We start from the raw sequence: 12013 nt of genomic DNA, 5'->3' as shown, positions 1-12013 counted from the left end.
GCCTGGCTAAACGCTATGCCAGTTTTGCAGTGCCTGGGGTGACAGCTGGAGGAGTGGAGGTACTGGTGGGTGTCTGTGGGTTTGGAATACAGGTCAGTGGTTAGTGAGTTGCCTTGCTTGCGGACGGTGACATCCAGAAAGTGGGTTTGGTGAGCCGAGAACTCCGATGTGAATTTGATGGTTCTGTGGAAGGAATTGATGTGGTTAGTGAAGGTCAAGAGACTGTCCTCATCACTGGTCCAGATGAAAAAAACATCATCAATATATCTCCACCAGATCCAAGGGCGACATGGGGCCGAGGCAAGAATGCGTTCTTCGAGGTCACCCATGAAGAGGCAAGCCATGGAGGGGGCCATGCGAGTGCCCATTGCAGTGCCGTGTACCTGTAGATAGTGTTCACCAAGGAAGGAAAAATTGTTCCTCGTTAGTATAAGTCTCATGAGGGTGCCAACATCACTGATGGGAGGAGTCGTGTGTCCTGCCTTGGCCAGAGCCAAGGAGCAAGCACGAACACCCTCCTCATAATATAAAGTTATGAGTATTGAGTTGTTCCAGTTCAAGAACATATGAACTGTCCTGACTGGTTTTGTTAGGAGTTGTTCACATCCTTTCAAACTTAGAATCAAGCCCGGTTCATACTTCATGCGAAAGCGAATGCGAAGCGAATTTGACCTCATGAAACATTCGCTGCGAAATTCGCCCGAGTTGAAATATGTTCAACTTTTACGAATTCGCAGCACGAATACTTGCCATGACGTCACAAATTCGCGTTCGCTTACGCTTTCGCGCCGAGTATGAATCGGGCTTTAAAAGTATATTTCAATCCGGTTCCAGAGACCTTTACTTTTAGCCATTAATACCCTAAAACATATATCTCAACCGACCCCAATTCCTCGCGCACGCGCAATAAAAAACCACGACACAATTCCTGTAATACATTTTTGTGCTGTTTTACATGACTTGTCTGGACTTGCCACAAATCAATCCAAAGCTATACAAAATCATCTTCTGCCCACAGGGCAAAGGCGTAGCCAGCAGGTATTTACCCCCCCCCCCCCAATATTTCGTAAAGACTGTCTTTCTCCATTCAAATGCCCTTTTTTTCAACGGGCTTACCCCCCCCCCCCCCAGTGGACCGTGGGCCCCAACTGGCTCCAAAGGAAAGTGCGCATGTAAACAAAGTGTGACGTCTCAGTACATAGGCTTATTGAAAAGGACAGGTGTGTTTGATGCCACCAACGTTTCAAAAGTCTCCCATCGCAATAAAAATGTTATTTGATGACAAATTCATTATATTATAATTTAAGGACTTTTATTCAATTATATGTTAATACATTGTAATGAAGAACATGGCCATTGGTCAGTCGGGGGGGGGGGGTGTTTTGTAACCACTTGTAGTTTGTTTTGGTTGGATTTTGTTTTTGGAGGAGTGGGCGTTATAATTCATATTGAGCGTTTAAACACGTACTACACGTTAGAAATAAAATCACCAAGTATACAATATCAAATTGGGACACAGGAAGCAATTTTCCCACCCAGATGTTACTATGAAAAACAACGTTAAAAATACATTAAGTCCGGTACGAGGTTTTTAGCTAATCGTCCTACGAAACACTCAAAAGCTTTTACAAAGCTTTAGTCTTGAAAAACAATTAATTTAGTTTTCATGTTAAAACTTCATAATTCTTGCACGTGAATGTTTCATCAAAGACATCACTTGCTGTAGTCGGTCGGCGACATCTTGGATTTTGCCGGACAGAATAGATCTCGTATTTGCTTGATCGTCCTCAGCTCGTCGTAGTACGTGAGGATGAAGATCACGTACGTCAGGCTCATTAAATACTCCGCAATCGCACTGATGATGTGGATATCATAGCCCTGTTAGAGAGTCATTAAGCCAAAATATTAGACTCCTTGGTGTCTTCACAAAACAGACAAACAAAAACACAATTTTATAGATTTATTTGGGTGAGTTTTTGTATTGGTTTTTGGTGATCTTTGATGAGGCAGCGATTTTCAAATTTTTCAAACATATAAAATCTTGATGTTTGAGAAATCACTCTATTCCCACAAATGTGCAGCTCCGTTAATTAAAACTCAAGAGTCACGTGGTGTGAATTAAACACGTTTGCTGCCACCACGCGTTGACTCATTGTTATTAGCAAACCTTGTCTTCCGGCCTCCATTGCATGTGCTCAGCAAATGTTCCGTTGAATTCTTCAAAAGCTACACTCGCCAAACCCAAGGCTGTAACAATAGAGTTAAGAAACCATCTCCAAGGTTGTTTTTTTTTCCCCAGCTGATAATAGGACAAGCCCTCCGATAAGAGAATAATAATACCGGAGTCTTATATAGCGCAATTAGGTACTCAAGGCGCTGGTAAGTATGTCTATTTTTAAAGACAGGTAGATGAAGTTCATGAGAAATACGAGACCTATTATGAAGCACTTTTATAAAGGTTTGCTGCGGCGCATATTGCAGCCACTGCCAGAAACACCGGGGCAAACGCCTTCTCTTAGGCCTTCTCTCCGGTTTCTGGTATGCGCGCGCGTCGCCGTAGCCATGCGCGTCGGCAAAATGAAAAAGTTTTTTTTCAATGAAAGATGATGATTCAAAACCGCCAAACTCACTGGTTTGACTGGAATTCTGCTGCTGCACAATTTTAACGTGTTTTTAGATTGGGTTATGGTCGAGAATAAGCTTTATGTGGCCTCTCTGGACTCCCATACATTTGCACTAATTAAGTTTAGTCGGGCACCATTTGCAGTCATCAGCCAACATTCGAAGCAAAAAAATCAGGTAAAAAAAAAAAAGCTCCATACCAGAAACCGGAGACTTTTTTTGGCCTTAGCGAGTGTCACTGGGTTCTTTAACGTGCATCACACAACACACAGGACCTACGGCTTTACGTCCCATCCGAAGGACGAAGCAATAATGGTACAGCGCATTGAATGCACCATGTTCCCCGTCAGGATTCGAACCCACGTACCACGGCACACGATCGAGTCGAGCTCCATAACCATTGGACCACAGCACCCCAATAAGCAAACGTGAGTATAGACCTTAGTAGATCCGGTCAGTCGAGGCCAGTCAGGTCAATGGGGCCAGTCTGCAGTCAGTCAGGTAAGTCAGGTCAATTAGGTCAACGGCTAGGTCAGTCAGGCCAGTTGGGTCAGGCCAGGTCAGTCAGGTCAGTCTGCAGTCAGTCAGTCAGTCAGGTCAACATCAGGCCAGTCAGGCAAGTCAGATGAGTCAGGCCAGTCAAGTCAGGCAGGTCAGTCTGCAGTCAGTAAGGTCAATCAGATCAGTCAGCCAGTCAAGTCAGGCAGGTCAATCTGCAGTCAGTATATAAGGTCAGTCAGGTCAACCATGCCAGTCAGGTCCGTCAGATCAATCAGGTCAGTCAAGTCAGTTAGGCAGTCGGTCAGGTCAGTTTGTAGTCAGTCAGGTCAGTCTGCAGTCAGTAAGGTCAGTATGCAGTCAGTCAGGTCAGTCTGCAGTCAGGTCAGTCTGCAGTCAGTCAGGTCAGTCTGCAGTCAGTAAGGTCAGTATGCAGTCAGTATTCAATCAGAATAGTCAAGTCAGGCAGGTAATCAGGTTGGCAAGTCATCAGGTCTCAACACTCAGGTCAGTCACGTCAGTCTGCAGTCATCAGGTCAATCAGGTCAATTGGGCCATTCAAGTCACGCAGGTAATCAGATCCACACTCAGGTTGGTAAGGCCCGTCAAGTCAAGTCAGATCAGCTTAGGTCATGTCAGTCTGCAGTCAGTCATGCCAGTATATGGTTAATATAGGTCAAGTCAGGCCAGTCAAGTCAGTCAGATATATTTGTAAAGTCACGTCAAGTCAGGTCAGGTCAGTCGATCTGTCGGTCAGCTAGGCAGTCTGCAGTCACTAAGGTCAATCTGCAGTCAGTAACGTCAATCAGAACAGTCAAGTCAGGCAGGTAATCAGGTTGACCAGTCAGTTCTCGACACTCAGGTCAGTCACGCCAGTCTGCAGTCAGTCAGATCAATCAGGTCATTTAGGCCAGTCAAGTTACGCAGGTAATCAGATCAACGGTCAGGTCGATAAGGCTCATCATATTGTTACGAACCCAGATTGCTTGATTATGGAAATCTAGCGCCCTCTTGATTCACTCTGTCCATGAAGTACACAATCTTATTGTTGTCTTTTATAGTTCCTGTATTTTACCCATTTATCGTAAATTGCCAACTTGCACTTTTATTCCCAGGGTCTCTTACCAAGCACAGCGCATGATGCAATACCACGCGCGCTACTGTATGCATTATTCATGTAGCGATGTACATGTGCGCGACTGACCACACCTCCCTTCGCCCCAGCGAGCTAAGTTCCTTTCCCCATAGCATGCGTGCTTTGGCGATCTCCGAGAGACTGCTCAGCGGCACGCAGCATTTCTCTCCCCCGTGCGTTACCCATGAACACTAACCGGAGTTCACGGTCCAGTTTTCTAGTCCCGTACTTAGCTCGAGGGAATGGAATGTTACCTTGCGTGGTCGCGTAGCTGGGCGTGGTAAGACATCCTGTGATGTAAATAACCTGTGACACAGTAACCTTTTAGCTTGTCACTCACTCCATCAAGGTTGCTCGAGATGTTGTGTAAACACTTTTGCACTCTGATCTAACTATTTGCACACATCTCTCTCTGTATTTGCATACTTCTCTCTCCATGTTTTCCCTCATGTAAATGCACACGTTTCTAGTCTCTTGCACTAGGCACTCTTAGTAAGCCGTGTGACTAGTCATGTGACCCTTAGACATGGAAGATTACTATTGGTTAATTCCTAAATCAGTGCTCATGCATTATTTAATCCCGAGACTTCTACTGCCTATAAATACCGGAGGTTTTCCTCGCTTTCGGCAGTGCGGCGAACCACGAAACCAATGTAGTGCGAACGAACCCTAAACCCAAAGTTGTGCGGCGAACTTATGTTGTGCGGTAAATCGTATGATGTGCGACGAACTCGACTCTGACAGACCGATTGTTGTGCGACTCTTGTCACTACGAAGCATCGGCCTCCCTTGGTGGTTGAGGCGCGGTGAAGTAATAGTGCAATCACTAGTACTAGTGTTATTATGAAGCATCCTTCTCCTAGATCCCTCGAGGAGTGTGTAGAAGCTGGTGAAATAGTAATACACTAGTCCCAATGGTGCTGTGCGGTTTCGAATGGCCATTGGACTGCTATTCTTAGCTTGAACATGTTGTGCGGTTGTCTGGTGTTCTAGCCCAGCCAGAGCTAGTTCATCCCCGTCACCACAGCGGACCGCTCCCGCTGTGGCCAGCCGCCCCCGTAGCCATTCCCCCGTAGTTCAGCTATGCTAGCCCGGTCTTGTCATAAACACTATCCTTGGTGCATAGTGCCTCGATTGACCTTGGATACCCGATACGCAACATGCACACTTTGGTTCGAACTGTAGTGCGGCCTGGTACACTTGCTGGCCCCGTCCGGTTACCGTTGCCTCCCAGTCACCGTAGTGGACCGCTCCCGCTTCGGTCTGACCGTCGATAACCCGTACCGTGCCGGTGCCCACTCAGTTCGTATTGGTTGACATGGTTTTGCCATAGTACATAGTACATGTACATGTATAGACTTTGTAGACGCCAACCTGTTAGTGTTATCTCTATAACGCTACCAACGACTACCAAAAAGAGAAACCCTATAGGTTGATGAAATCTAACAAAGTTATGTAAAGTGATGAGATGAATAAATCAGTGTATTGACATGTGTGACTGTCACCCCAAAGCTCTGTTTCCCTCCAACTTATTGAATTATTGTTGACTCTAATAAATGTTTCACGAACTGCTATTAGGGAACGCAACAATATCAAGTCAGATCAGGTTAGGTCATGCAGGTCAGTCTGCAGTCAGTCATGCCAGTATAAGGTTAATATAGGTCAACAGTCAAGTCGGTCAGGCCAGTCAGGCCAGTCAAGTCAGTCAGATGTATTTGTAAAGTCAGGTCAAGTCAGGTCAGGTCAGTCGATCTGTTGTCAGTCAGGCCGGATAGGTCAGTCAGGCCTGTCAACTAAATCAGTCGGCTTATCAGGCCGTTCAGGTCAGGCCATTCGGGTCAGGTCAGGTCAGGCCTTTTGGATCAGGTCAGTCAGGTCAACAGGAACGTCAGGTCAGTCAGGTACAAATAGGACAATATATAGGCAGGCCCTCTGTGACTTACAAAAATATAACAGAAAGTCTAAAGGATACTTATGACGAGGAAAATGCCGGTCAGGGCTGTAAGGGTGAAGCGCAGCACAGCCATAGCCCTTGACCAGAACTCGGTAGACAGTGCATAGGAGATGCGACTGTGGAAATAGCCATAGACCACACCGAAAACGAAGCACGTCACAGCGCCACCTGCATGGATCGCATTTTGTAAGGATTCCGGATGATGCTATAAAAAGAAAACAAACAATATCCATCAACCAACAGGGAAAAAAAGAAAGAATACAAAAAACATGGCAGAGACTTTACTAGGTTTCCTTTAGAGTAGACAGTAATTTAAGTGAAGTCAATATGAAAATATTTAAATTATATATCAAAAATATGAAAATCCGTTAGTGCAGCTATTTAACTTATTTAGTCCCTGAAAATTAATTGACACATATGAAGACGTCTGGAATAGACCTTATGCGTAGCAGCCATCTTACACGGCAATGCCTTTGTTTTGCTGAGATATGCATGATTGAACCTTTTGTGTATGCATTGTTACTGATACTTAATTTAAACAACAAAAGATGACCTCTAAGATGGCCGCTACGCATATAAGGTCCATGGTCCCGAAGGTATCTACATACTGTATACTGTTTTTTACCAAATCCTCCTGGAAGTTAGCCAAAATGCTGAGGCCCAAGACTGCCAGGGAGCCCGGTATGACAGACAATGAGTTCCACTTTAACACCTTGGATGAAATAACGTTGCTCTGCTGGACTATTTGCCTGTAGCGCAGGTACATTGTCGCTCCAACTGTTTGCACCAAAAAAAATATCTGAGCTTTTCCGAGTGATGTGGTTTTCCCTAATTCAATCAAGCAGTCATCAATTGTGTCTTTAAATGAAAAGTGGTTCTCATTGTTCTTGTCGAGTCCATCACAAGCCCCGCCAAAAGAACACAACGACAAGGCCATACACCAATGAGAACACAAGTATGACGCGATGAATAATAAGAAAGGAATGTTTCTGTAACCGATGAATTTAATAACTGAAGCTACAGGACTTGTGATGGACTTGTTGGGACTTGTGAGGACTTGTGAGGGATTTGTGATGGCTTTATGATGTAATCAACTCAATCTTACGCAGCCATCTAGGGCAGGACTCGCACCAAAACCAAACCCTCTCTGTAGTTATAGAACTATTATTGACGTATAGGTAACAAAATGGGGGGAAAAGAAACACCAGTGTTGCAGTACTCGTACTCGGTACTCGTTCTCGAACTCGAGTACTTTTTTGGAGTACATGTACTCGTACTCATACTCGAATGTCAAAGTACTCATACTCGAAATGACGGCACTCGTACTCGGGCAGCAAAGTACTCGTACTCGACATGTCGAAATTGTACTCGATCATCAAAGTACTCGTACTCGAATAGCGTACTCGGGGGTGGTGTAACTTGACTGTATACCACGGCCTTATTTTATCGATACTTTCAGTTTGAACTTGATTACCTTGTGGGGAAATCGAAGTTTCCTGATTTTCCTTTGTGCACGTCCGGACAAACACATTTAACAGCCAGTCGTGAGTGGGTCTGTATATCGGTTTGACTGAGCCTGGGCCAATTACGCACACAACGAACCATTTGCCGTATGGCCGTATTCGGAAATACAAGTACGTACGTTGTAACCGTACTCGTTCCCGTACTCGAAGTACAGTACAAGTACTCGTACTCGGAGACCTGTTCTTGTACTCGGAGGTACCAGTAATTGTACTCGTACTCGGCAGCCTAAGTACTCGACAGTACTCGGTAATCGGAAAAAAAATACTCAACTACAACACTAGAAAACACTGCAAAATACGACCGGTATAACGTACACTACTTACCTAGAATACTTCCAACATTCAGCATTTGGCCGAATACGCAGCTCTCAGGCTGTAGGGCACCGGTGTCGCTGTTGAAATAACGAGATTTAAATGCCCATAGGATTATCTGCATTTATCCCTAAAGTTCCCTACCTAATTATTATCAAATAGCTCACAAGTCTTGGGTTAAAGTTCGTAATGGTACTAAATACCCAGTGCAATTTTCTCGTCTGGCTTGCTGTCATTTAGAAGAAAACAAAAAATCTAGTTTGATTTCCAACGATCAGGCGACATAGACTGATTTTTAAAACAATAAAAAAATGCTGTTCACGAAATCGTGTTTCCTGATCAAAATTAATTAGGTTGAAGGCTACATGTACAATGGAATTGCGCATGCGTCATTCGTTAACTGAATAGTCACGGACTTCACTGGCCTTAAAAAAAACCCTCCATATAGCCACGAATCGGAATGACTAAAGGTGAGATTAATTTCATTGAAAAGTCGGCTGGGATAAGAGAACAGGGCATATGAATGAGAAATATCGACGTATAAGGGGCCAGTCAAAACAAATTTAAATTTTCTAAATGTTGCTATTCAATAGATCCTATACAAAGTACGACAAAAGTACATGTATTATAATATAGCCTCACCTTACCCATGGCAGCAAATAATACACGTGGTTGGACCGAACCGCGATTATGTACCTGCATGTAAAAAGTAAAGCAATAAATGACTTTTGATATAAGAATGATTGAACTATAATTTTATTGTTGCTCGTGATATATGTGGGGAGTTTAAAAGTTATACATGTACATGTAGTGCTTAAACGAAAGTTTTCAGTATTCCTGACCATAATGTGTCCAATGGATGACCACGTTAGTACTGCATGGCAGGACATTTATTCATAAACACCAAAGACAGTTTACCCATCCATACCGGTCTAGAGCCCGTCACGTGACTGGTCTTACACGGTTGATAAACACTGGCTGTCTGGTCTTATTAACACTTATTCGGTGTCACATGAAATGTTGACTCCTTTGATATGTCTTACGAAAGATATCTGGCTAAAGAGCCATCGCAGATTTGTCCTTTGAACAAAAATATGGGTAGAATAACAATACCAATTTCCAAAATTTTCAAAATGGCTGCCATTGCTAGTTATTCTATCTACATTTGTTCAATGGACAAATCTGCGAATAGCCAAATATATCTTTCTCATGACATACTCTGACTGTGTGCCAAATGCCATGCTTGTATCATAAAAGGCACAATCCCATCACTTATCTGCCGTACTAAATTATTTGGCCACAGTTTGCAATTACATATGTGACCTGCCATAGCATAATGAGGAATAACCCCACCTTTGCTTTTTCAAATTATATACATCATGTTAAAGCGCAATCATTGGCTTTCCAATGATACCAAATTTATTTCTGTAACTGAATTTATTCCAAAGATATAACGCAGGAGCAACAGTGTCCCGCCAATCTTCGCCAACCTCATTTCGAGAACAACAGCTTTGAATAAAAAAAGATACGCATTGCGCCGCCAGCGGCAGAGATAAACGTTCCTCAGTTTTTTTTCACTTTTCGGGGTATTATTTCCCATCAAAAATGCATAGTGTGAATCTTCGATACCTTGACTACTCAAAAATACAAAACAACCAATATCAATTTTGACAGGATTTTCTGCTATATCCGACTTCAGGCGTCGATTACTCAAAACCGGGTTTTTGGGGACATTCCTCCTTTTGCCACAGCTAGGTCAGATATGGTAGGGCTGCAACTTCCCACAGACTTGAAATTACACACGGGTCTATGAGAAGTGGCTGCAGCCACGTACTACTGTAGGTGAGTACTTCTAAGCCGTAGTCAAGTAAATCAGACACGACCCTATGCACAGGCTTCCGGACGGCATGAGTGTATTACACTGCTTTTCCCAAAGGCATTTCAGGATAGTCTGACCGGTCAATCATATATTGGCGTAAACGGGCTATAGGTGTCCCAAATCGACTGAAAGGACTGAATTAAAACGGACACCATTGACAAAACATTGACCATTGAAATTCAAACGATTTTAACTGATTGCTTCGAATACGTGTGGTTGTACAGTTAGGTTGCCACGTGTTGGGCATGATCCATATAGGATTAGGATATAAATCCAGCGATCAGCTCGCCATGCTATTACGTAACACTTCCATAGTAAATTGCACGAATCAATACCTAAGGCCTGAATACCATGAATGAATAAAAATGATACTAGGGCTGTTAATTAATTCACTTACGGAACGACCAGGCCTATCAGTATTGATGCCCCAGCAGCAGTTGGCACCCATCCGTAGCCTAGCTCTCTCAAGATCTTCACAATCATGCTTGCCACCAGATCACATAAAAACAATTATGGGACAGCGAACTCGACCGTTTATACTGCCAGTTATTTCGGTTTGTAGCGACGATAAAAAAGTTCAGGGCAGGCACTGTCGTCGGAGAGATTGCAATGCGTATGAGGCAAACTTTAGTGTGGAGTCACACCTGGCACAAGATTTCTAGAAAGTTTTCAGGTCCATCATTCGCTCATATTGTGCAACCCCTATCTGTGTGTATTGTCATGGAGTACATGTAGCTCCATGCATATAGAAAGGACAAATGACCACCATGGTATTACAGGTACATGTACGTAGGGGCCTCCACCAAGTGGCCCAGTTGATAATCAATTGGTAGTCTATCCATAAAGCAATGGTTTGTCCTTGTGGTCAATGAAAATATCCCGCTACAGAACCAATAAACCTGACATAATGACGCGATGCTTTGTATAGTCGTATGCACATTTCTATGGGAGTCAGGTGGGGACGAGGGCACCATTATCACCTTGCTCCCATATGAAAGCACACATGGTTCCAGCCCAGTAAATAAACTTCCATTGCTATTGACCCCAATAATAAATGCTCCCACTTAAGAAATTCGAGAAAAATACTCACAACTCTCCAAGGTGTTCCAGACACACATCAAATTAAAACTTATTTTATCATCTTTCATTTTCTTTTCAATTCACGGGGGGTCATTCAACTAATAACTTGTAATGTAGGAGAAATTTCCATCCGAAGATGATCACCCTTTAAAATAGTCCTGAAGCCCATCGCCATTTTGAAAAACGATGCCTACACTCCATTGCGAAATAGAGCGCTTTTAGGGCCCCAATTTCGTCCAAATTGAACGGACCTAGTGCACGGCTTCCACCCATATTTTTTTTTTACAAATTCTCCAGTTCATGGCCCATAGTATGGTCAAATACTGGAGATTTTAAGGGCATGCAAATCGTGATTTGGCCGGCGTAGGCAATTTCGGATCGATTTACTGGTCTGCAACCACATGTAAACAAAGCAAGACGTCATTATGTCTTGGGTCAACCTCGTCCCAGGATGTCGAGCAGTACGCGCCCACCACTACCTGCTCTATCTATTGGAAACGAGGTTGGAAATAAAGTAAGCACTGGGGACGAGGTCGGTCTTGGGTACATTAATTAATTATGTGCCTTAGTGCATGGCTGCATACTAAATTGAATATCGTTCAATAGACGAATCTAGCCAACCTCCATGGGACCAGTGACAAAGCAACTGCCCTGTTATGGATTACCTGAACAATAGCTAGCACAATGCTTTCGCCATTCAAGGGGGCCTTCGTGATTGATAGTGTGCATGCCCATATGCATATTTTTTTTTCTGCAACAAAGTATGGTCAATGACAAAATGCGTTCAGTCAATGACCATAATTTCCCTTTAAAAAAATCCCTCAGAGGAGCCATGAATCAGGGGGTAAAGCTAAGTTTATTTCATCGACCAGTACGACTTGATCAAACACAATTTAAGAATTTCTAACCCAATACCTGCAGCATTTGGACCCAGACGTACCTATAACGTCTGAAGTAGCAGGCCCAGTGATGCCACGGTTACCGCCGTGGAATTTTAGCCATTAGCCTCC

General features: G+C 43.7%; 1 protein-coding gene across 1 annotated transcript; it reads right to left on the bottom strand.

The window, feature by feature from the left end:
* Window positions 1–1271: 1271 nt before the first annotated feature.
* Window positions 1272–10821, bottom strand: LOC119725699 (DNA damage-regulated autophagy modulator protein 2-like). The gene is made up of 7 exons (XM_038197231.1): window positions 10321–10821; window positions 8687–8740; window positions 8057–8124; window positions 6835–6986; window positions 6228–6414; window positions 2168–2247; window positions 1272–1878 (listed from the first exon to the last, which is right to left on the bottom strand). The coding sequence occupies exons 1-7, from the start codon at window positions 10404–10406 to the stop codon at window positions 1714–1716; spliced, it is 792 nt and encodes a 263-aa protein (XP_038053159.1). The 5' UTR covers window positions 10407–10821; the 3' UTR covers window positions 1272–1713.
* Between the last annotated feature and the right edge of the window lie 1192 nt (window positions 10822–12013).

Source organism: Patiria miniata, unplaced genomic scaffold (genome assembly GCF_015706575.1).
Source record: "Patiria miniata isolate m_02_andy unplaced genomic scaffold, ASM1570657v1 HiC_scaffold_1, whole genome shotgun sequence".
In the NCBI taxonomy this organism is placed as follows: domain Eukaryota; kingdom Metazoa; phylum Echinodermata; class Asteroidea; order Valvatida; family Asterinidae; genus Patiria; species Patiria miniata.
The sequence above is the reverse complement of the archived record's forward strand: the minus strand, read 5'-3'. Positions and strand labels throughout refer to the sequence as shown.